The following is a 26,450-nucleotide window of genomic DNA, read 5'->3' as shown; positions in this document are numbered from 1 at the left end:
AACTTTTTGAAGATTTAGAATACAGTTATAATACTTGTTTTATAATTCTAATATTTGTATCAGTTTCAATTTATTTTTTTTTTTAATTTTTTTTGTGATGCTGGGATTAAACCCAGAGCCTTGTGCACATAAAGCAAACACTCTACCAACTTACCTGTATCCCCAGCTCCTCAGTTAATTTATTTATTTCTTCTGTGTAGGTCATATTTTCTTGTTTTTTTTTTTTTTCGTGGTTGGTAACTAAAAAAAATTTATAAAACATAAGATATAGTCAATTTTACCTTATTGGTACTAAATATGTTTATATTATTAAAACTGTTCTTGAGCTTAGCCCTGGGATACAGTTAAGTTACTTGAAAACTAGTTTGATCTTTTTGAGTGTTGTTTTAAGACTTATTAGGTGTGACCAGAGCAGTGTTTATTCTAGGGCTACTTATTTCCCCTTCCTCAGGCAAGATCCTTCTGAGTACTCCATTGAATTTCCTCAGAATTATAAGGTTTCCAGCCTGGCTGGCAGGCATAGCTAGTTTTTAATTCTCTGTGTGAAATGATGCTCATTGTTACATTTAGTCCTTTCGGGTGGCTCTTTCCTTGATTTTGGGTAGTTTCCTTACATGTATGTACTGAATATTTGAGAGGGACTCTACTGATCTCCAGAATTTTGTCTCTACGTTGCCTTCTCCTCTTTGGTATGCTGTCTTGTAAACTCCCAACTTCCTTTGTTTCCTTGGACTGAGTGTCCATATCTAAAATTCAGGGAGTCTGATAGTCTCTACCTGGATTTCTCTTCCCTGTGCATTAGCCTGGAAACTCCCCCAAAATTGGAGCTATCGTTACTACCCCTGTCTATGTTTTCTTTCTTTAAGGGATCACTGTCTTTTCCTGTCTGATGCTTTGCAAAAGTTATTTCATATATTTTCTATTTTGTGTTTGTTTCAGGTGGGATGGTAAATCCTTCCATCTTGGTTGGAAGTGGAAAAACATTTTTATTACTATCTTTAGTTAATTTCTGTATTTTAAGAGACTCATTCATTTAGAATGTGATGAAGTTACATAGTGACAGTACCTGGTGAATTTAAAGTATTTAGTGGTTATATCTCAAACTATGGCCTTAGAAACTTAATTTTCCTGTTCATTCTAAATAAATCATATCTCAGAGTCAGGCACATATTGGCCTGAGTTACAACCATTGACAAAAAAATGCTAGAATGCTAGCTTTTTAAAATGTAATGAGAGGGCCTGGGGTTGTGACTCAGTGATAGAGCCTTTGCCTAGCACGTGTGAGGGATTGGGTTTGGTCCCCAACACCACATAAAAATAAACAAATAAAATAAAGGTATTGTGTCCATCTACAACTAAAAAAAATATTTAAAAAATATGAGAAATTTAACTGCCATGGGATTGTCATTCATGTCTCATGTTCAGTGGGATTTTCATATAGGTAATTTATACATGAATCAAATGGTAATGATATTTTTATGTTGAATTTTAGTTTACCTTAAGATAGCCTAATTCATCTACCTATGTTCACTCTGCCATTTCCCTCCTATTGATTGTTCTTATATATACACACTGGCAATATCTGTCCTTTTGGCCAGCTCCATTTGCATTTCATATCTTCTTTTTTTTTAAAGATGTTTTTAGTTGCTGATGGATATTTATTTATTTATTTATATGAGGTGCTGAGAATCAAACCCAGTGCCTCACACATGCTAGTCAAGCGCTCTACCACTGAGCCACAACCCCAGCCCTCATATCTTCTTTAGATGTTTTAATACCTAAAATAGGTAGATTAATACCTGGTCATGTCTTGACAGCCAAAAATCTATCTGCATCTTTAATGTGACTTTTCATTGATCCATTGTTTGTTGATGATAGCCTAACTTTGAGGGCCGGATTAGTTCCTCTGTTCAGATTTTATTTGTGTGAAGTCATCTCATTATCATTTCCATAGGTGATATATGCCCCATCCAGTGTTTTTCAACATGGTATGTCATTGTTCTTTTGCATCTTCTTGATTTAGAGATCTTAATTACTTGGAAGATGTTTTTTTAAAAAACTTTTACATGTTCATTGTACATTTATTACTTCATTATTTTAGGAAGCATTTATTAAACATTGACCATGTTGCCGAAAGAAACACTGTAGAGTACTTCTTGTGTGCAGAGTATCCTATCTATAGCTAGCTTTATTTCTTTTTTGAGTAATGAAGAATAATTTATTCTACTGTACCAGAATTAAAATAGAATAAAATTTAAAAATGTATATTAAAATAACATGGACATTGGATCCAATAGATTTAGGTTTTGAATTCCAGATTCTGACATCTTGGACAATGAATATCTTTAAGTGAAGTATGTATTATAGACCCTAATTGTTCTATTCCCCTTTCCCTACCCGCAAGCTCACATCCTAGCCATGGTCTCATCATGGACAGAGTGTACTTCCCTGCTTTGGTCTTTGGGCTTGGCCATGTGACTTGCTTTGGTCAGTAGCATATAGACAGAAATAACAGTGTTTCAGGTCCAACACAGCACAATAGCTTTCTTTCTTTCTTCTTTTTCAATATATATTGTTTTAGTTGTAGATGGACACAATATCTTTATTTTGTTTATTTATTTCTATATGGTGCTGAGGATAGAATCCAGTGCTTCACATGCGTGAGACAAGTACTCTACTGCTGAGCCACAACTCCTGCCCCCACAATAGCTTTCTTATAGGATTTTTTTCAGGGAAGAAGATAGCTTTTTAATGAACAACCAAATAGCTAATAATAATCTAATATCATCTGATAATAGATGGTGCAAAACATGCTAGAGGGCTGTATGGCATGTGTGAGGCACTGGGTTCGATCCTCAGCACCACCTAAAAATAAATAAATAAAATAAAGGTATTGTGTCCATCTACAACTAAAACAAACAAACAAGCAAGCAAACAAACAAAGAACCCCCCCTAAAAAATCTACCAGAGCTGTTCACAGTTGTCAACCTGTGGATAAGTAAAGGGTGATTTACTATTGTAGTACAGTATGGCCTCTGTGTGGCAAAGTCCATTATGGTTTAATGTGCCTGTTTGAAGGGTTCCTTTGTCTGTAACTCTGCATTTATACTGATCAATTGGCTAAAATAAAAGGTTAATTTGAATATAAAAAAATCCTGCTAGAGTTTGTAAAGTAGCAAAATACAGTGATAAAAAACAACCCCCCCCCCAAAAAAAAAATTAATGAAGCCTAGCTAGTTTTTATATTCTGCTTTGATATAAAGCAGTTTCTTAGTTTGTATTGATACGAGAATGAGTGAAATGTTCTGTTTTTAGCAACTAACCTGATTATGGGTTTTGCTTTGCAGGTGGATTGGGCTCTAAATATTGGCGAGCAAGCCCTTGATATATGTATTGTCTCTTTCAATCAGTCAGCATCTTCTGTTTTTGTTCTGGGTGAGAGAAACTTTTTTTGTCTTAAGGATAATGGACAAATTCGATTCATGAAGAAGCTTGATTGTAGCCCGAGTTGTTTTCTCCCATATTGCTCAGGTGTGTAGAAAGATTTTCTTTTATCTTTTCCATATGTCAAGGCTATATTTTATATATATCAGAAAAATCCACACTCATACACATATTTTAAACATCTAAGACAATAGTTCTGTGCTGAACATGTAATGGAAATTTTAACTTTCAAAGTAAGTTTGATATAAAACACACATTTTGTTTTGTGAGTCATTTTACTTTGTACAAAATGACTTATAGAATTGGCTGCTAGCATACATTAATGCTTTTCATAATGTCACTCTTCAAGATGCTTCCAAGAGAACATCGGACAGTTTTATAAACAGTAGTAATGTATAATAGAATGACTTATCCATAGTGAATCATTAGCCAAAATGTGTTAAAATGTTAACGAAATTTATACTTCTTATTTATTTATTTAGTTTTGTACCAGGGTTTGATCTCAGGGGTGCGTAACCACCGAGCCCCTTTTTAAAAATTTATTCTATTTTTGTTAAATTTTGAAACAGTTCTCACTAAGTTGTTCAGGGCCTCACTAAATTGCTGAAACTAGATTCAAAGTTGTGAACCTCTTGCCTCAACCTCCCCAGCTGCTGGAATTATAGGCGAGTGCCACTGAGCCTGGAAAATTATACTTTCTTAGATAAATGGTCACTATCTATAGTTTGCAAGTCTGCAAACTGTTTTTTTTTTATATTGGTAGCTTGAAATTGAAAAATGGATATTTTTTATTGTTTAAAATCTTTATGCACTAAATTCAAGCTGTTAGAATTAATTTGTATCTTAAATCCTCTAAAAGAAATATAATATACTGTTTCAAATGATTATTTCCTTAGTATTCTCTTTCTGTATTTTCAACCTGCAGTTTCTGAAGGAACAATAAATACTTTGATTGGAAACCATAAAAACATGTTGCATGTTTATCAGGATGTGACACTGAAGTGGGCTACTCAACTTCCCCATATTCCTGTGGCAGTAAGAGTGGGCTGTTTTCAGTAAGTGGTTTCATTTAACATAATTTTATTAAATGTTAAGAAATTCCATGGAAATTTTATAAAATAATGGCTGATGATTTTACTAAAAAATGACAAGTGACATTGTAGTGTGGATGTCAGTAATCAAAATATTTAAAATTTAACTTTTATTGAAAAAGAATATGAAAAAGCCTTAATTTGCACCATTATTTTCGTTTAGAATTTCTAAAAAGATGTCCCTTATAAATTAAAAGTGACAGCTGTTGAGATACCAAGAAAGTGATTTGCCTGATAGATTATTTTCTTTAAAATTTATTTTCTATTTTTAATTTTTTATTTGTTTAAATTAGTTATACATGACAGTAGAATGCACTATGCACTTATATACTTTGATATATCATACATAGATGGGATATAATTTTTCATTTTTCTGAGTATACATATTACATGTATGAAGACTTGCATTGGGTGTCAATATACTTTATATACAAACAGAGATACAAAAATTGTGGTATACAAACAGAGACATGAAAAATTGTGATATATATGTGTATTAAGAATTGTAATGCAAACAAAAAGAGTACATGTATAATGGCATAATTTGGCGTGAACATACTTTATATACAGAGTTATGAAAAATTGTGCTGTATATGGGTAATAATGAGTGTAATGCGTTCCACTATTGTCATATATTGAAAAAAAGGAATTGTAATACAAAAAAAAAAAAAAGAATAGCATTACCTTAGATTAGGTAGAGGGAAGTGAAAGGAGGGGAAGGCAGGGGATGTGGGGATAAGAAAGATGGTAGAATGAAACAGACATTATTATTTTATGTATATATATGACTGTATGACCAATGTGGTTCTACAATATGTATACTCAGTAAAATTTGTTTTATTTAAAATAAACAAGGATTTCTTTTTATAGTATTGGATGGGTATCATTTAGAGATCAATTACTGCCAGTGTTCATGGGGTTTGAACTTATTTTTATTATGCTAAGTGATCCATCACTGCTAATGTCATGTGCTTAAGCAGTTTATATTTTAAGAATCATAGTATACTGTTTTGCATTTAAAATGAAAAACAAAATCTATCTTAACATCAAAGTTCCAAAATTTACCAGATAGGAGAAAGATCTTGTTTTTTAATGTGTAATTTTTCAAGGTCATTAGTATAAAAGGCAAGATCCTGACAAGGATCTTATGATCTTGTGCAAGACAAAACCTTGTCTAAATTTTTTTTTAGATTCCTGACGTGCTCACTTCTACTCATTTAGAATATTTTGTGCATATTTAAAAAAATGGTATGTAGAGTTGGGTGTGTAATATTATTGTTGAAATTCAGTGAGGAGGTATTGGTATTTGTATTTATGCTCATCCTAAAGCCTACACATTGGAAAATAACAGTGTTTTGAAATACTGAATATTTTAAAAAGAGATTACTTCCTTATGTTTTATGAGTAAGGACTATCATAAAGTTATAATTGCTGTGTACTTAACAGGAATAATAGTTTTTCTGTATCTGAAGAATAATTTAAAAATTTGAAATTGGCTTTTACAATGTCCACCAGATGGTCTTTTTAAGTCCAACCAAACAGACTCAACAGACATTTTGTATTAGATTTACTTAGAAGGATTTAGAACAGGAAAAACATCTTGCCAGCAGGGCAAAATCAGGTATTTCTCTTCTGGGAGAGTAATTCTTACAGCAGTCCATATATTCATCCAAGAACTGTTCTCTTTGGCCCCACAAATGACAGTTCAGGTGCAAGAAGACAGATCCACACTGGTGGGTCTGTGGCCCATCTTGGCTTATAATCTCCATGCTCTTTAGGAGCCAATATCTTTAAATACTTAAAAGTCAATGTGGTTTTAGGGTATATTTTGGGCATGGGAAGAGTGATGGAAAGAAACACTTTATTGAGAACATTTAGTTGAAATACTTATTTTACATATATATTACATATAGGACTTTCAAGAGCCACCTTTCGCCTTACTTAAGAAAATGTACAGATATGGCTTCTCAGCAGATATATATTGTAAATTTTTAGTTTCTCATCCACTTGCAATTTACAAATAAAGAGTACAATAATACTAAGTTATCATAAGAAATTAAATTTCCATATAGTGTGCATTATGGTGTTTATATTCAACTTTAGCATGTCATATTGTATTATAGGCACCAGTATTTGTGAGGGAATTGACACAGTTAACACATTATATATTAATTGTTAATATATAATAAATATTAACATAATATAACATTAATAAGGAATAATAAATTCTAATTATTCAATTGAAGATATATCTTTTATAGATAGATAGATAGATAGATAGATAGATATGTGTTTAGTTATTTTTTTAGTTTTTTAAGTGGACACAATATCTTTATTTTATTTTTATGTGGTGCTGAGGATTGAACCCAGTGCCTCCTGCACGCTAGGTGAACTCTACCACTGAGCCATAACCCCAGCCCAAGATCTTTTTAAAATATACTTTATTATTTTTTTGGTTTTATTTATTTATTTATTTATTTATAAAATTTGTTCTTTTCAGTTATACATGAGAGTGAATGTATTTTGACATATATAAATGGAGTATAACTTCCAATTTTTGTGGTTGTATATGATGTGGAGTTACACTGATTATGTATTCACATAAGAACACAGGAAAGTTATGTTCATTATTTTTAATATACTTTAAAAGGAAAAGATTAGACTATTTTTGAAAGAATTTTATGGTAACTTTATTAGAATTTTAGAAGTAATTATTACTTAGCTATAACATATTTATATTTAGAAGTTATTTGAAATTATAAGAACTGAAATAACTTCCCTCCTGCTTTTTATTACCTTTGGGATTAAACCTTTTTGGTGGAAGCTTTCTTGGCTGGAAGTGTTTATTTATAAAGGAAATTGCTGCTATTTCAATTTTTTTTTCAATGAATAAGAAATATTGGATTTGGATCAAGTTGGTGCAATTATACTTAATAACAGCATTTTACTCAGAAACTAAGATGCTTTTATTTCCTTTTACTCCCACCAACTTGGCGGCCCTAGTCCTAAATCTGTCTGTGTTTCCTTGTTCTTTTACAGTTAAATTTTGTTCTTGGTTAGATAGTATTCTTTTATTTTAATTATTGTTTTGTGGGTTAGATTATAGAAATATGAAATCAATATATGGGTTACAGAATCAGGAGATCCTTAATGTGATAATGCTCTTTAAATTCTTAGCTATTACTGATTCTTCTTATTGCATGAAGTAACTAAGTAAGTCTTGCTGAGCATCTTACCTCTGCTGTGGTCTGTTTCCCAAATGGCATATATCAATGATCATATTTTATCGGTTACATTATCCTCTCTAGTGATATCAAATATTCCTAAAAGTGGAAGTCTATTTGAGTAAAATTTCAAAGTGATGAGAATCTTTCCAAACTTTAGCTGGTAGCCTATAGCCACAGTACTTTAAAATCTTACTGCAGCTCATTTTATAGTATAAACAATTTGGTGTGGTATTTTGGTGTTTTTCTTTGCAGGCTATGCCCACAATAGTAACTTATTCTTTTTTTTAATAGTCACTTATTTTAACTTTGGTATTTCACATTTTATTCTTTAGCTTTCATTGATGTAGTATTCTTGACTAGAGTGTTTTTCCGTTTCTTCCTTGGCTTTTCAAATTTCTTCTTAGAGTCCTAGCTCAATTCACATAAGTAAGTCTTTCCTCTCTTCCATGGACTCCTCTTAATTTCTATCATATTCATAATTATGTTGGTGACTGCAGTTTAATTTTCCTAACTTTCCAACTAGATCATGCACTTGTTTTCCATATTTGCATGTCATACTGAAAATCATAAAGCTGAATGTAGCTTGGTAAATATTTAACAGTCATTGTGATTTGTGTTTATACATCAGGGGGTATTTTCTCATCCTAGAAAGATCTTATCTCCTAGAAAGATGTTTTGATTGAAAACCCTTTTTAAAAATATGAACAAAACTGAGACACAGAGGGAAGGATATTACTTCTTTAAAAATCACATTTATTAGGAAATCATTTTAAAATTTAAAGTGACTTTTTTTTTAAGAGAGAGTGAGAGAGGAGAGAGAGAGAGAGAGAGAGAGAGAGAGAGAGAGAGAGAGAGAGAGAGAATTTTTAATATTTATTTTTTAGTTCTCGGCGGACACAACATCTTTGTTGGGAAGTTTGCTGGCAGCTGGAAGTTTGCTGGGGCCCCTTTGGTTGTGGCTCTCAACATCTCCCCCTCTCTGTTTAAACAACAAGCATGTGGCTTAGGGACCGTGCCTGCCTTAGGTTGTCCAATACTACATATGCTCCTTACCCATCTTCGGATGAGCTGACCTCAGGGCGTCAGCCTCCTGTCTTAGGTTGGTACCATTGTAGTTGGATCTTACCCGTCATTGACTACCGGTCCAGTATACAGCCACACCTGTGGAGAGGTCTTTGTCATGACAAGCAGAAGGGAGGAAGATACACCACGCCAATTGACGGCTCTTGTTGGAAAAATTGTACAATCGATGACATCATCAGTATAAATACTCCAACACTACCACAAGTCGCTGCACCAACAGATAGTTCACAATGCATACAAGTGAGTTCACAATGCATACAAGTGACACATAGTTTAGGCAAGTTCTGCAAGCAGTTCAGTGATGGCTATTGCCGAAACTGTAGATTAGTTTTATCTTTGTCTTCACCGGTACTGGGATGAAGATAGGAATTCTGGCAATAATGGCTAAAGAAAAAATTATGTAACATTCCAGAAGGCACTAAAAGAAAACAATTTTCTTAACAATTTACATTATCTTGAAGAGAAAAGAAAACAATTTTCTTAACAATTTACATTATCTTGAAGAGAATTATTAAATATAATGAAAAGGAAAGGTGAAAGTAAACAAACAGATCTGTTAACCTTCTTTTTTGTTTACATATTAAAACAATTCTTAATAGTTATTTACCCAATTTAAATTAAACCATTTAAATCACGTGAATAAAAAAAATATTTGGATCCATTTTTTCATGAGCGCTCATCATATATGATATATGGACATACGTACATTCAAACATATAACACAAAACACAAGTGTGCACACATAATATAATACATACAACACATAACATAATAGTAAAGGCCTTATAACTTTTTACAGGTGAAATCTCCATTGCAATGTTTAAAAACTCTATAGTCAAAAAAAAAAAAAATAGAACTGATCAGCAAAACATTAACTTAGGTCTGTATGAGCTCAAAAACCAAAATAGAACTTCATGATATGGGAAAGGGCAATAATAAAATAGATATTGAAAAAAGCATCCTGGTTCTGTCGCAGATGTAAGGATAGCCAAATTGGTGTTTTGGATATCAGCTGTTATGGATTTGAGCCAAATCATCTTCTTTTTGGTCTGTAGAAATCGCTTTAGTTAATCTCTCTGGAATCCAAATCGGCTGCTGTTCTCCCTGTGGAAACACACAAACAGGCCCCCGACTCCAGACAATCACTGGGTCAGGATTTTAGTTAATCTTTCCGGAACCCAAATCGGCTGCTGTTCTTCCTGTGGAAACACACAAACAGACCCCCGACTCCAGACAATTACTGGGTCAGGACCTTTCCATTGTCCTGTTAGAATATCTTTCCAAAGTACCTTGGGCTTATGTACATTTTTTGGACACATATGCCTTTCTGCAGCACTAAGTCCTGATGAATCCAAATTTAAAAAGTTTAGAGTAAAAAGGGTTATTTTAAGTTTATCTTTGGGGAATATATACCCCTTCCCAATTCCGTCTTTTTGCTTTAATAAGTACATTTTAATAGTTTGATGAGCTCTTTCAACTATGCCTTGTCCCTGTGGATTGTATGGGATTCCTGTTATATGAGTAATGCCAAATGATGAGCAAAATTGTTTAAAAGAGGTAGAAGTATAACCAGGGGCATTATCTGTTTTTAACTGTTTTGGAATGCCCGCAGTGGCAAAATTTTGTAAGCAATGAGCTATAACATCTTTAGTTTTTTCTCCGGCATGAAGGGAGCCCATCAAAAATCCAGAAGAAGTATAAACTGTAACATGCAAATATTTTAATTTTCCAAATTCTGGCAAATGTGTGACGTCCATCTGCCAAATATGGTTAGGTATCAATCCTCTAGGATTGACTCCAAGATTAACTTGTGGTAAAAAGGTCACACAATTTTGACATTGTTTTATTATTTGTCTAGCTTGTTCCTTAGTTATTTTAAAACGCTTTTGTAAAGTATTAGCATTGACATGGAACCTTTTATGAAAATTTATAGCTTCTTCTAGTGTAGAGAAAATATGTATGTCATGTGTAGTTTTATCTGCTAAATCATTGCCCAAACTAAGGGCTCCAGGCAATCCTGTATGTGCCCTGATATGTCCTATAAAGAATGGATCTTTTCTGTCCCAGATTAAACTTTGTATAGTGGAAAACAAAGAGAAAACAGTAGAAGAAGGGGAAATCCTACCAGCATCTTCAAGGGATATTATAGCATTAACTATATACTGACTATCAGAAAATAAATTAAATACAGAATCTTTAAACATCACAAAAGCTTGTAATACTGCATTAAGCTCTACCTTTTGAGCTGATTGTTTGGGTACTAAAAATGTAAAAGTTTTATCAGGTGTAACTATTGCTGCTGTACCATTATTTGACCCATCAGTGAATATATTTGGAGCATTCATGATAGGTGTTTTTCTTGTCATTTTTGGAAAAATTACAGGATGCAATGACCAAAAAGACAATAAAGGATTAGATGGTAAGTGGTTATCAAATGAAACATTAGATTTGCACATGATTATTGCCCAAGTATTTAAATCATTAGCTAATTCATCAATTTGATTCATAGTATATGGAGTAATAATTTTATTGGGAGAAATTCCAAATACTCCCTTTGCTGTTTTTATTCCTTTGAGTATTAATTGTCCTACAGCCTCAGGATACCTAGTAAGAATAGTGTTAGGAGAATAAGATAAATGTATCCATAATAATGGACCTTCTTGCCAAAATACTCCTGTAGGAATATTTTTTGTTGGTAGTACAATAAATAATAAAGGCAAACTTATATCAATTCTATCCAAATGCATATTTTCCATATATGTTTCAATGATTTTTAATGCCTTTCTTGCTTCAGGCGTTAACATTCGGGGTGAATTTGGATCTGATGGACCTTTTAAGATATCAAATAAAGGTCCCAATTCTCCTGTTGGAATACCTAGATAAGGCCTTATCCAATTTATGTCTCCTAATAACTTTTGAAAGTCATTAAGTGATTTGAGTTGATCTACTCGTATTTGAATTTTTGGTGGACGGACCATGGTTGAGGATAATAGAACTCCTAAATAATTAATTGGAAAATTTAATTGTACTTTATCTATTGCTATCTCTAGATTATAATTTTTTAATAAATTTGTAAGTGTGGCATAACATTTCTAGCAATGTGTTTTTAGCTTTGTGTGCTAATAATACATCATCCATATAGTGAAATATTTGTAGTTCAGGATTTTGATTTCTAAGTGGCTGGATTACTTTGTTAACATAAATTTGACACATAGTTGGGCTGTTAGCCATCCCTTGAGGGAGTACTTTCCATTCATATCTCTGATCAGGACCTTCATGATTTAGTGCAGGGATAGTAAATGCAAAATGTGGACTATCCTCAGGATGAATTGGAATTGAAAAAAAACAATCTTTAATATCTATAACTAAAACATACCAAGTTTTTGGCAAAGCAGACAATTGAGGAATCCCCGATTGAGCAGGTCCCATAATGACCATTTCATTATTAATGGCTCTTAAGTCTTGCAATAATCTCCATTTACCAGATTTCTTTTTGATGACAAAAATGGGAGTATTATGGGGAGATACAGAAGGTTGTATATGTCCTTCTGCTAATTGTTGTTTGACCAGATCATGGGCTACTTGTATCTTTTCTTTAGTCAAGGGCCACTGAGGAACCCATACTGGTCTTTCTGTTTTCCATGTAATTTTTATTGTCTCAGTGGCCCTTTGTGAAAATCCAACCCATGTCTGTCTGTTCCTTGATCTATTTGTATTGGTGCTGCTATACCTTGTTCTTGTTTTTCTATTCTTTTTCCTTTCCTAAAACCTTGTCTAGCCATAATAGTGGGTGCATTTTGATTGATGTTATTTGTTAATGTCAAACCTAATTGATCTAAGACATCTCGTCCCCATAAATTTACGGGAAGATGATCCAATACATATGGCTGTATAGTTCCTTCACATCCTTCAGGATCCTTCCAATCTAATACCATTGCGCTTCTATCAGGATTAGTCGCCACTCCTAGGCCTCGAAGCATTTGAGTGGCTTGTTGTAATGGCCAATGTTTTGGCCATTCTTGACGAGAGATGATGCTAAGGTCTGCACCTGTATCCAGTAGCCCATTAAATTCATGTCCTTGAATATTTAGTTTTAGCATGGGGCGAGAATCTAAATTTAAAGAAACAATAGCCCAATCTACACCTGTGGAGCCTAATCCCTTGGAACCTCTTTCTACAGCATGACTGGAAAATTTATCATGTAGGTTTGGTATTATTAGTAACTGTGCTATTCTATCTCCTGGTGAAATTATTGATATACCCTTTGGAGAACTGGCTATAATTTTTATTTCACCTTCATAATCGGGATCAACTACCCCAGGACTTATCAAAAGTCCTTTTAGAGTAGAAGAGCTGCGTCCCAATAATAAGCCTACTGTTCCTTTGGGAAGAGGTCCTTTTACCCCTGTGGGAATGATTTGAACTCCCATCTCTGGAGTTAGTACTGATCTGGCGGAGGCGCAGATGTCCAACCCTGCGCTCCCTCTGGTTTGTCTGATGAGGGATCTGATGGACAATGTGTCCTGGGCACTACCCTGATGGGGTTGCTGGGTTCCTCCAGTGCTCCGTATATTTGTGGTTTGGGGCCCCGGAGCATTGGGGCCCCCTGTCCATTTTTTGGCAACGGAGCCCGATGCCTTTGTCCACGATATTGTGGATAAACACTTTGTCCTTGTTCGTTTTTTAATGGAGTACCCTCTATGGTGGTTTGAGAACGGTATTCATTAGCCCAATGTAATGGAGTACCCTCTATGGTGGTTTGAGAACGGCATTCATTAGCCCAATGTCTCCCTCTACGGCATCGTGGGCAAATACCCGGTATTCTACTCCTTTGATACCTAGTTTTGTTAAACCCTCCTCCTATGGAGCAATTCCTTTTAAAATGTCCTGTTTGTTGACAATTGTAACATGTTCTTGGCCTGGTATATAAAGCCTGTTTTACTGCAGCTGCCACAATTTGCCCTTGTTCATTAATGTCTCTGGCATCTAAAGCCTGTTTTACTGCAGCTGCCATGACTTGCTCTTGTTCATTAATGTCTCTACATAATTTAATATATGTGTTTAAATCTTCCTGTTTCCATGGTCTAATGATATCTCTGCACCAACGATTCGCTTGGTCATAAGCCAGTTGTTTTATTAATGGCATTGCTTGTTCTGTATTCCCCAAAATTCTGGTAGCTGTTTGAATAAGCCTATCTACAAATTCAGCGTAAGGTTCATTAGCTCCTTGTATTATCTTAGATAATTGACCTTGTAAACCTCCATGTCCTTGTAAAGTCTTCCATGCCTTAACTGCATCTACAGCAATTTGTGAGTATACGCCAGGATCATATGCAATTTGTTGCTGCGGATCCTCATAAGGTCCCTTTCCTAACAACATATCTAGATTTCTCTGAGAATAACCAGCTGCTGCATTTCGCCTAGCCGTCTCCTTGCAAAATTCCTCATTGGCAACCTTCCATAACAGGTATTGACCTCCATTTAGCACAGCTTTACACATATTAGCCCAATCTGCTGGCGTCATGTTCAAGTTGTTAATGGATTCGACCAAGCTTACAGTGAAGGGTGCTTGAGGACCATAGGTTGTTACAGCCTCTTTTAGCTCCTTCACTGTTTTGAAATTTAAACCCTGGTAAATTCGCTGCCCTCGTACCTCAAATACAGGGCATACTTGAGATCCTGTCTCAGGATCCCAACTATCAACTGCGGGGGTTGGGAGTCTCCTAGCATATGGAGGTGGTGCTGTTGATTGGACACTTATGTCCTCTGGTGATAGAATGCTGTTAGTAGCAGTCTCCTGTAGAGGTGGTGCTGTTGGTTGGACACTTACGCTCTCTGATAGAAAGGTGTTATTAGCAGTCTCCTTTTGTAACTTTTCCCCTGATGGCTTTTTCTGCTCTAAACTTCCTTCCTCTTTCTCACTAGCTCAAAAGAGCTTCTCTTTTACTTGAATCTTTTCCTCTTTCTGACTAACTTGAGAGACCTTCTCTTTTACTTGAATCAATATGTCTTCTCCTTCCTTTACCTTTGTCTGAATTGAAGGCTTTGGACTAAGCAAACCAGATACCAATGCCCACAATGGCAATGTGCCAACTGGCAGAGTCCCTGGGTTGTTCTTTTCTATTCTTTTTAAATCTTCACCATGATGGTTCCATTGTGATATATCTAACAACTCCTCCTTAAAAAGCCATGGGCTACATTTTTGTATTGTATCAACGTATGCCCTGACTGTTCTTGATTTTACTGCGATGCCTCCTTCCTCTAACAATTTACTTAACAGTCTTTCGGTTTGTTTTTTACTAATTGCTGATCCCGTATTTCTACTATAATACAACCCAACAAGATAACCCCAAACAAAACTGAGACAGAATGAAATAAAAATGGAACCACACAAAATCATTATGACAGCCTTTCTATCCTCCTGACATGTGCATCCGTCCTTTCTCCCTATCTGTTCCTCAGACGCAAATAGTTTTTCCTCAGATGCAAATAGTTTTTCCTCAGATGTGAGCGGTTTCTCCAGGGACAGGCAAGTTAAAACAAAAATGAAGCAAAACAAAAGAGGAATCTTAGAATGGCTACCCATCCTCTCGCCCTGCCCTCAGGGGCGAGAGGCTTACTTACCCTCAGTCGCTCCCCGTGCGAGCCACCAAATGCCGCAGTCTGGCTGGGCACAATTCAGGAGCCACTTGTCAAAAGAAACTAACTTTATTTTTAGAACTACAAATGCCAAACAAAACAGCTCCTCAGGAAAAAACCCTCAGAGCCCAACTGCCACCACCGGCTTCCCACAAGCCTCTCACCCCCACACAAACCTCACCACCTCCCACAATCCTCCTGTTCTTGAGGCCGATTGGCTGGGTTGCGTGGGCGGAGCCAAAGAAGTCCCCCAATCAGCAGCTCCGTGGAGGAGCCAATCAGCTAGATGTTGCTGGGGCCTCTGTGAGCCAATCATCAGCTGGCAGTCTGAAGGGCAGGGAAACAGCCCAATGAACATCACCACAGAGGAGCCAATCAGCTAGATGTTGCTGGGGCCGCTGTGAGCCAATCATCAGCTGGCAGTCTGAAGGGCAGGAAAACAGCCCAATGAGCATCACCGCATAGGAGCCAATCAGCTAGATGTTGCTGGGGCTGCTGTGAGTCAATCATCAGCCGGCAGCTGGAAGTTTGCTGGCAGCTGGAAGTTTGCTGGGGCCCCTTTGGTTGTGGCTCTCAACAGTATGTGGTGCTGAGGATCGAACCCGGGCCGCACGCATGCCAGGCGAGCGTGCTACCGCTTGAGCCACATCCCCAGCCCGTGACTTTTTTCTTAAACAGCTGTAGAGGTGAGAGGTTCAGGTAAGTTAGAATAAAATAGGTTGCTTCAACTATGTAGGTTAGGTAACAGATGTCTGCAGTTTTCTGGTTTATATAGAACCTGTGTTTCTGAACCAGATTAGCCAAAGTTGAGATTAGGGAGGAAGAATGAAACAACTTTCTGCCTTTGTTGAGATGAAATGAAGCTGGAGTCTGGTATGAGCTAAAGTTGGATTTTTGGCTTCATTTACATGATACTTAGTCTAAATTCCTTTTAAGTTTTGGATTTACAACTTGTAGAGTTGTTTTTTTCTCTTTCCTCCTGCCGTTATCCCTTTCCTTTCTCTTTTCAGTGATTTTTGTGCCTCTGTGTGTGTTCTCTGTTTCTGCATGACTGTTTTAGTTAACTATTGGAGGGATCGCTCTGAAGGCTGTTGCTATATTATTTTATATATTTCAGAAAAATCTTAGGATCATATTCTTAAATTGCAGAAAAAAAAATCTAGTAAGGAATTAGACTGGAATAATACTGAATTTCTCTCCATGGTAAATCTGTTTAATTTACCTGTTATTTTCCAAAACTAATTTCTCTTCAAGCTAGAAATGAAGTGATATGTTTTTTTTTTAATTAAAAAATAGAATGTCAAAATTTTTAGAAGGATAAATTTCTCCAGTGGTTGCTGAATTCTTGTTTTTTTTTTTTTTTCACAACAAATACTGCTATCTTTAATTGTTGAATATCCACTACCCGCCCTGACCAGTTCATGTTTAGTTTGTTTTGCATAGTATTCCTTATGGCCAAATTCTAGTATAAGAAGGAATTTACTGTTCCATGAAACTCAACATAGTGGGTTTTGATATTAACATGATTATTTTCTTGATTTTGCTCTTGCCTATCTTAATGTTGTGTTTGTATTCTTTTAGTGATTTTCTAGAAATTGTGTTTTTGGTTGTAACTGGTGCTTTTGACATTCTAATTAAATTAAGTTTAATTTAGCTCATTTTACTCTGTTTAAGCTCACTGAATTTCATTGTCCACCATTATGTTTTTCCTAAGAAATCCCAGCTCCTTCCCCCACTGTTTGCTTGTTTGTTAATTTTCTTGTCTCTTTTTGATTTGCCTTTTTAATCTATTTGGGAGGTTAAAAAAATCTTTTTTTTGTATTAGTAATGATCAATCCGTTTTTAAGAAATCTGTGGCTTAAGCAGAATAAGAGTATATAATTTTGGTTTTGGATCACAAGTACTGGGGCAAGAAAACCGCTGTCTTTTATGGGCCTCTACCAGAAATGGGTTTATTAGGGCCTGGTGGGCCTGCTAATGATATCATTTTCTTAACACAAGAGTTGTGGGGAATGGAAGAACAGAATTATGTGATATTTAGGATATTTTTTCTGCCTCTTGTTGGTACCTTAGTATCTGTGATTTGGACAAATTGTTTCTGTCAGTCCCATTGAAGAATTTTTTTGGGGGGGGGTGTAAAATGGGTTATATTATTTTTGAAGCTCATTATTACTTTCATGCATCTATTTCCATTGTGTGATATCAAAGGTCCTTAATGAAATGACCTCCATATTTTATATTGATTGATTAAACTGGAGAAGCACAAGAATTGTGTTTGTATTGTCTCTACAGTCATGTGTCTAAGCCAACATTGACATATGGCTATCATTTGGTGTGCTACTTTTCATAAGCTGTAGTATGGCTACTTTAATACTTTTATTTAGGTTGAAAAGATTTGTGGTAATTATATAAATTATATAGATAAACTAAAGGTCCCATCTTTGTTATTTGTCAATTGGGGTTGTTATTCTTATGAAGGTTAGAAATCTTCTACTTGAACTCGTGTTTTTATTATCATTTTATTTTATGCAGTAATGTAAAATACAACATCTTTATTCTCATAGGTGTATAACAGTAATTACAGTTCCAGATTGTTCAATTTTGTTACATTCCATAGTAAATCTGTTTAATTTTCCTGTCAAAGATTTTAGAAACACTGAATAGCGAAATATAAGGAGTTGCACTTAGAATGCTGGTTGTGTTTATCATTTTGTTTTCTAAATTGTTTAGTGATAGAACTCTACTTATTACCATGTATTTCCACAGGAAAAACTTCTTTAGTTATACTGTCATTGAGGCTGTAAATGTTTCTTAAAATCGAAACTCTCAGTTTCAAAGAAAATAATCTATGCTAGTATCAAAAGTGCTTTTATGTTTTAGGTTGCTGATTCAGTAACCCGTAGCAGAGTAGAGTCAGTTAGTTGTTTAATAGAGTAGTGGCCAGCAGGAAAAGTGTTTTGCTTTTCACTAGCTACAAAGATCTTACCTCTCACTAAGCCCTTTGGTCCTGGAGATCATTTTTATCAGGTTGGTGGCTTTGCTTTTTATCTTTTTTGGGAACTACATGCAATTTTACAGCTTCTCTTCTTACTTCAAATAGTGATTCCTTCTGATAACTGGAATTTGACTCACTGAGTTCACTTTTTTTTTCTATGTATCTCTTATTTTTGAAGAGGAAAAAGTTACATTTTCTTAGTTGCTTACCAAAGAATATAAAATGGAAAAAAATGATTGGTAAACTTAGGTTTACATATTGCTAATGTCTTTGCAAAAGAACTTTGAACTCTGGATAGGCTTAGTTTCTTTATTCTGTTATCTAGTGTGTGGCCTATACTTCAGAATCTGAGTTGTTGACAAAATTAAAAAGTATGTAAATAATATTGTAGAGTGTAATGTATATCTGTTACTGTATAGGCTAATTTTGGATGACTTAAAATTAGAATCATGATCTGAAAGGAAATGTGGGGAATATAGTATTATTTATTGCCTGCTATGCACTGTTAACATTGCATCATTAGAATTTAAATAAAGAGTTACATTGGAGCCAGATGTGGAAATGTGGTAGCACACACCTAGAATCCCTGCCATAAAGATGTTTTATGGACATATATTTATTTACCCAGCTTGAGCAACGTAGAGAGATTCTGTCAACAAAACAACCAAAAAGCAAAACAAAACAAAACTACACATTGGTAGGTTATTCAAAAGTTTTTAAGTGTTTACCATAGCAGGTTTAATAGTTTAGAAACCTTCATTAATTCTCTACAACTTATGAAAAAATGTGTGGGAAAACAATGATGCATTTTTATATTAAAGAAATAGAACATTTGTTATACAGAATACATGTATGACGATGTGAGGGGGAAAAAGAAGTGGGTCACATTAGATTGGGTAGAGAGAAGTGATGGGAGGGGAGGGGAGGGGAAGGGAATGGAAGGACAGCAGAATAAAATAGACATTATTATTGCTGTGGGTATATACGTGACTGCATGATGAATGTAATTCTGCAACCTGTACACTCAGAAAAATAAGAAATTATATCCCATCTGATTCAAATGTATGATATATCAAGATCATTATACTGTCATGTGTAACTAATTAAAGCTAATACAAAATTTAAAAAATAGAAAGAAATAGAACATTAATTAAAATTACCAAAAATAGTGTTAAAAATAAAATATACTGTCAGTCATATCATTTAAGGCCTCTTTGTAACTTTAGCTTGAAACTTGTGTAAGTAAATGAAATCTCACTGGTCAAATAAGGCTTTAAACTCTGACCTCTATGATCCATAGAATCTGTAAACAGGATGGCTCCCATGTATTCTAAAGTGGAGAACAATGTTCAGTGGTTTTCCTGCATCTGTCTATTTATTTATTCAATTCATTCTGGTAGTAGGGATTAAACCCAGGAGCACTTTACCATTGAGATACATCCCTCTTTCTTCTTTTTTTTTTTTATTTTGAGACAGGGTTTTGGCAGGTTCTTTAGGGGCTCACTAAGTTGCTGAGGCTGCCCTTGAATTTATGATCCTCCTGCCTCAGCTTTCTGAATTGCTGGGATTACAGTATGCACTACTATGTCCATCTTTGTTTTCCTGCCTTTACATAGAGAAAATTCACTTTGGTTTACTAAAATGCAGTTTACTAGTAAAATACGTGTAAAATTAAATTTTTACATGCTTTATTGATGTACAAAAAGTGGCAGATATCCAGGTAATTTGTTGTGAGTGTATAATATTTAAAACCATAGAGGAAAACTGTAAAAATTCAAAATTAAAGTGTTTTTCAGTGGCAGATGACAACATGTCATTATTGAAGATTAATTCATTATTGAAGATTAATTCATTTAATTTAGATTAATGTAATATAATGGACTATGTTCTGATTAGAATTTATGTTCTAATGTTGGTAAACCTTGGCTTTCTACCTTTGCTTTGTATAGAAAGAAAGATTTGTTATTCTTGTGTCCTCTGTATTTCATTGAAAAACTATCTATGATGTTAAAATGTTTTAGAGTGAGCATACTTTAATATTTGTAGATATCCACTATGTTGTATATGTTATAAAGATGTTTTATGGACATATATTTATTGGTTAAGTAGAAATGTATTATTTTACCCTAACACTATTCTTGGAGTTCATATGATGATAATAGTTAATATATACTGCTCAGTATGTTGTCAGGCCATATCCTGACTGCTTTTCACATACTGACAGATTTAATTATTTCAGGAATAGTTATTATGATTCTAGTTAGTACCATCTGGATCTTATAGATGAGGAAACATGGGCCTTAGAGAAGTCAAATAATATGTTTCAATCATAAGTAAACATGTAAACAAATAATCCTATCATACATGGGTTAGTGTTATACTAGAGAGAAGAAGAATATGCTAGGTAGGACCTTCAGAGTATTTAGTCCACCACGCTGCTAGAAGTCCCAGCTCTTTTCATTTCTATTAAAAATCTCTTACACATTTCCCTGCCTCTAACACAATTACTTCTCATTCAGATTAGTGCTACTGAATATTCTATCTGGCAAGTATCTTATTTAAAGTTGTGGAGGTAAACATCTGAGAAATCAAAGAACAAGAGCCTAAAACAAAATATACTACTTTTGGAGTGTGGGACTGAAGAATGGGAGGTCTGAATGCATTTTCAAAATATCTTTTAGAAAATCTCAGGTATTCTAAAAATTAACTCAAGTCTTTGGACAACTAATGATGCTGCCAAGGCTCTTTTATTTAAATCTGTAACAGTTTAAATGTGTTAGGTTCAAACATAATTTGGAATAAATGAAAATTGAAAGATAATTGTTAAGTATTTTTAACAAGAAGAATACTATTCCCTCTTTCATTTTATTTAAGGTAAAAGTTATGGTTTGCAAATGAGAATTTTCTAGTAATTTATTAGTTAAAATATAATGAAAAATAATGCCTTTTGCTTTTGGACACAGCATTTTAGAATGCTACCTTTTATCTTTTATTTGTATTTATTTCCAACATCAAACTTCTTTCATCTTATCCTATCTTGTTACTTTCGTGTTTTCAATGAATAAGCACAACTTATTGAATATTTTAAAATTTCTAGGAGGGAAAATTATTCTGATTTGGACCATATGCAATTTATATTTAGGAATGCATTTTGCAATAATTTGAACTTTCAGGAAAATAAAAAAATTGAATTTCCGTTTTATAAAAACTTGTAAACAATAAAGCAAGCAAATATATCTGTTAAGGACTATAGTTAGAAAAAAATACTCCACTTTTTGAAGCTTCAACTGTGCCCATACCATGTGAAAGTTGATGGGGCTCATGTGTGGGAGAGCAAGCCACTGGACTATCCAGAGTAATTAAGTTTAAGAGAAATATATGAAAAATTAAAACATAGTCATATTAAGAGTAATGAGGGATGTAATTTAAAAAGTTATCTCACTGTTTTTTTCAATTTCTGCAGGCTTCCAGATGGTAGGAAAGGCTTTGTTCTCCCCTTCAACCCATCTGTTGTTCTTTAGTGTAACTGACTCCACTGTAACTACTGCAAACACTAAGCATCACCATATAAAAAAAGGCAAAATTTAGAACTTATTACACAGTTTTATGGAAAAAAATTACATGAATCAGAGTTACATATTTCTCTTTGAGTGGTCTAGAAATTTTTTTCTGAGTTAGAATTGAACATTAGAATTTCTTTATTATTGAATTTACTTAAGTTGTAAGTAAGGAATACAGCTATAGGTGATCCATTAAAATTATGCACTTGTTTTATTTCTTTTTCCATATTACATGTTTTTGCTAGAAATGGAAATGTATATTACTGTTTTCTATGCAAAAATTTTAAACTTTATTTATTCTAATTTGTTATATATGACAGCAGAATGCAATTCAATTCATATTGCACAAATAGAGCACAGTTTTCATATCTCTGGTTGTACACAAAGTAGAGTCACACCATTTGTGTTTTCATACATGTACTTAGGGTAATGATGTCCATCTCATTCCACCATCATTCCTACCCACATAATCCCTTCCTTCTACTTCCTTCCCTTTGCCCTATCCAAAGTTTCTCCATTCCTCCTATGTTCCCTTCCACCCCCATTATGTATCAGCATCCACTTATCAGAGAAAACATTTGGCATTTGTTTTGTGGCTTTGGCTTAATTCACTTATTCTCTGACTCCATCCGTTTGCCTGCAAATGCCATGAGTTTGCTATCTTTTAATGCTGAGTAATATTCCATTGGGTATATATACCACATTTTCTTTATTCATTCATCTATTGAAGGGCATTAGCCATTGTGAATTGTGCTGGTATAAACATTGATGTGGCTGTGTCCCTGCAGTATGCTGTTTTGATGTTCTTTGGGTATAGACCAAGGAGTAGGTTACCTGGGTCAAATGGAAGATTCATTCCAAGTTTACTGAGGAATCTCCATACTGGTTTCCATAGTGGTTGTACCAATATGTACCTACCAGCAGTGTATAAGTGAACCTCTTTCTCCACATCCTCACTAACATTGTTTCTCGTATTCTTGATAATTGCCATTCTGAGCAGGATGAGATGGAATCTCAGTGTAGTTTTGATTTGCATTTCTCTAATTGCTAGAGATGATGAACATTTTTGCATATATTTGTTGTTGATCCAATGTATATCTTCTTCTGTGAAGTGTCTGTTCTGTTCCTTAGCTCACTTATTGATTGAATTATTTGTTTTTTGGTGTTAAGATTTTTGAGTTCTTTGTATATCCTAGAGATTAATGCTCTATCTGATGTACACATGGCGAAGATTTTCTCCCATTCTGTAGGCTTTCTCTTCACCTTCTTGACTGTTTCTTTGCTGTGAAGAAGCTTTTTAGTTTAATACCATTCCATTTATTGATTTCTTGATTTTACTTCTTGCAAAGCCACAATCATTATAATTTTGGATCAATTATTCATTTTAACTTTCTTTTCCTCTTCTATTCCTTAATTACTTAGTCTCAAAAACTGATCTCTTATGAAAAGTAAGTTCTGTTAAAATCAGAATAATTGTTGTCCAGGTTTCTTTTGCCTACTTTTCAATGTTAATATACTTTAGAGCAATCAAGCAATAGTTATAAGTTGCTTTTAGGAAGAGTGTTACCACCTTTCTTATGTTATTTTCCCCAATTACATGATTTCTTTCAGTTTTTATTTATTTCATAAAAATTTATATTAATTTAGAAAAAAATCATCTAAGATTATGTCACATTTGTATTCAGGAAATCCAGGTGTGTATAGAAGTCTTAATTTACCTTTTTATATATTAAGAGGATTTAATGCTGTGTGTTGAGTTTTGCCAGATCTCATTCTTAAATCATTTGAACCATCCAAGTGATATTCACATATCATTAACCAACAGAAAACCATAGTAATATTCACTATCCTAAAGAGGCCCAGTGAATTCTACAGGATTTGATTTCTTAAAGACAAATTCAACTGAATAGTAGTGTTAGGTGGGGTTTATGTAGAAAGCCATGTAGCATGGAAACAAAATATTTGCTATATCTAAGCTTTTCCCATAGCTGGGATTGGAGTCCTGTGGTGTGTTTTCTTTAGGAACACTCTGAGTCTCTGGGGAGAATTGTCATCTCCAGCTGAAGTTTTCCCAGGGAATTGGCTTATAGAATGGATACTTTCTTATGGGGGCCACTCTTAGTTTCTTCTGCTTTACCAGTAAGTTTGTATTCAACAAATATTGGTTGAATGAACAAATGATGGAGAAATTAATGAAGGCATGATCTGTAAGCAAATGACTCACTTGAGGGGTCAAGAGCATGCTGTTTCAGAACCTGCTCACTTTGCCTCTAGAAACTTGAAAGAGCATTTAGTTTGGTTCTTTAAAAATTGTTTTCAATCATATAGCAGTTACTGTAGGAGTAGGTTAAAACTATGGTCTAATTCATGGGAATTTAATTCAGTCCTAGTAAGACTATCTTTTCTTCTATGGATAATAGGGAACATTAATTTGTATAGGTCAAACATTTTACTCACTTCTTTTGTTTTGTCAGACACAGATGAATGTCATGAAGTCTTAGATTCATATTTAATGAAAGACATGATTGCTATTTGAATTTCTTGTGTGCATAATTAATATTTATTATGCTACTAAGTGTGCCTGAACTATTACTTTAGATTACAGAATTAAATTTCAAAAGAATTATGTTTTCTGGCTTTGATTTTATTTTATATCAGTAATATTGAATTCATACACACACACACACACACACACATTTTTTGGGGGGAGTATCAGGGATTGAACTCAGGGGTACTTCACCACTGAGTCACATCCCCAGCCCTATTTTGTATTTTATTTAAAGACAGGATCTCACTGAATTCCTTAATGCCTTGCTTTTGCTGAGGCTGGCTTTTTAACTAGAGATTTCTCCTGCCTTAGCCTCCCAAACTGCTGGTATTACAGGTGTATACCACTGTACCCAGCTGAATTTATTTATTTTTATATATAAAATTTCTCACACCATTTTCAAAATAGGAGATTTAATTATATTTTAATGGAATATGTTAAAATTTATTTTTGTGTGAAAGTATTTTATATTTTTATCAGATATATATTATATATATAGCTCAGCATTGGTCACTTGAAATGTATAATTATAAGTGGTGACTATAGAGTTACAGCAAAAACTGACATCATAATTAGATAATACTGTGATGCTTGGGGAAAAACTTCATAGTTTTAGTGTTGCAAAAAGGAAACAAAGATTCACACATAGAAATAAGGGCTAAATCAGCACAAATTGTCATAAGAGAAGGGCTAAATCAGCACCAATCAGAGCACATATAGATTTTTATGTAGGCACTGAATAATTTAATACCTTATAATGCAAATTTTCATTGTTTCTATTGACATATTGTTTCTTGAGATTATAGTTTCATCTGAGATAAAGTGACAGCATAGTTTATAATAAAATCAGCAGGACATAGTGGCACATGCTTGTAATCCCAGTAGCTAGGGAGGCTGAGGCAGGAGGATTCCAAGTTCAAAGCCAGCTTCAGCAATTTAGTGAGGTCCTACACAACTCAGAGAGACCCTGTTTCTAAATAAAATATAAAAAGGGCTGGGAATTTGGCTCAGTGGTTAAGTGCCTCTGGGTTCAATCCCCAGTACAAAAAAAAAAAAAAAAAAAACCAACCCCACAGGGAGTTATCATGCATGTACAAATATATACCAACAAATGCCATCATTATGTTCAACTATAATGTACCAGTAGAAAATGTGAAGAGAAACAAACAAATCAAGTTATTCTTTAGGGCAGGTTAGATGTTGTGTTGTAATGTGTTATCTAAGCTTTTGTTCTACTTTTGGCTTTCTATTTGTCTAAATAGTTTTGAGTCTCATTTAATTGATAAACAAAACCTATTCTATAGGCCACTGGGCCATAAAGATTCATATACTTTTCATTACTACAGTTACTAATGAATAATGTACTTCATTTCACCAGTGTCATTTCAAATTTATTTGTTGCTTTATTTTGGTACTGGGAATTGAATTCAGGGCCCTTTACCACTGAGAGACATCCCTAGTCCATTTTTATTTTGAAACAGGGTCTTGCTTGGTTGTTTATGGCCTTGCTAAGTTACTGAGGCTGTCCTAGAACTTGAGATACTCTTGCCTTAGCCTCCTGAGCCAGTTGGATTACAGGCATGCACCACCACACCTGGCTTCTTCAATATAATATTTTTATTCTTCAATTGATACCTCTATTTCTTCACCTGGTTCTGAGAGATATAGTATTTAACTATGTGAGGAGATCTGAGCAAAATTAATGTGTGACTTTAATATGACTGCTAGAAATATTTTCATCTTATTTCTCAGTGGAGCACAAGTTACAATGCCATCATGTGGAGGTGTCTTAAAGACTTTTTTTCCTAAGCCACTCAATTTTCGAGTGGCTTAGAACCTTGCCGCAGTCTTGGCTGGGCACAG

General features: G+C 34.3%; 1 protein-coding gene across 6 annotated transcripts in view; it reads left to right on the top strand.

Moving 5' to 3' along the window:
- Positions 1–26,450, top strand: part of BBS9 (Bardet-Biedl syndrome 9) — a 512,444-nt gene that overhangs the window by 162,482 nt on the left and 323,512 nt on the right. For all 6 annotated transcript variants that reach the window (XM_081288277.1, XM_081288276.1, XM_081288275.1 and 3 more), the window contains 2 exons: positions 3,348–3,531; positions 4,370–4,499. In XM_081288277.1, the coding sequence (XP_081144403.1) occupies positions 3,348–3,531; positions 4,370–4,499 (314 nt within the window). The remainder of the gene's footprint in view (positions 1–3,347; positions 3,532–4,369; positions 4,500–26,450) is intronic.

The sequence above is a fragment of the Spermophilus citellus genome (assembly GCF_964194105.1).
Source record: "Spermophilus citellus genome assembly, chromosome: 3".
Classification (NCBI taxonomy): Eukaryota; Metazoa; Chordata; class Mammalia; order Rodentia; family Sciuridae; genus Spermophilus; species Spermophilus citellus.
This window is presented reverse-complemented; position numbering and strand designations above follow the sequence as displayed.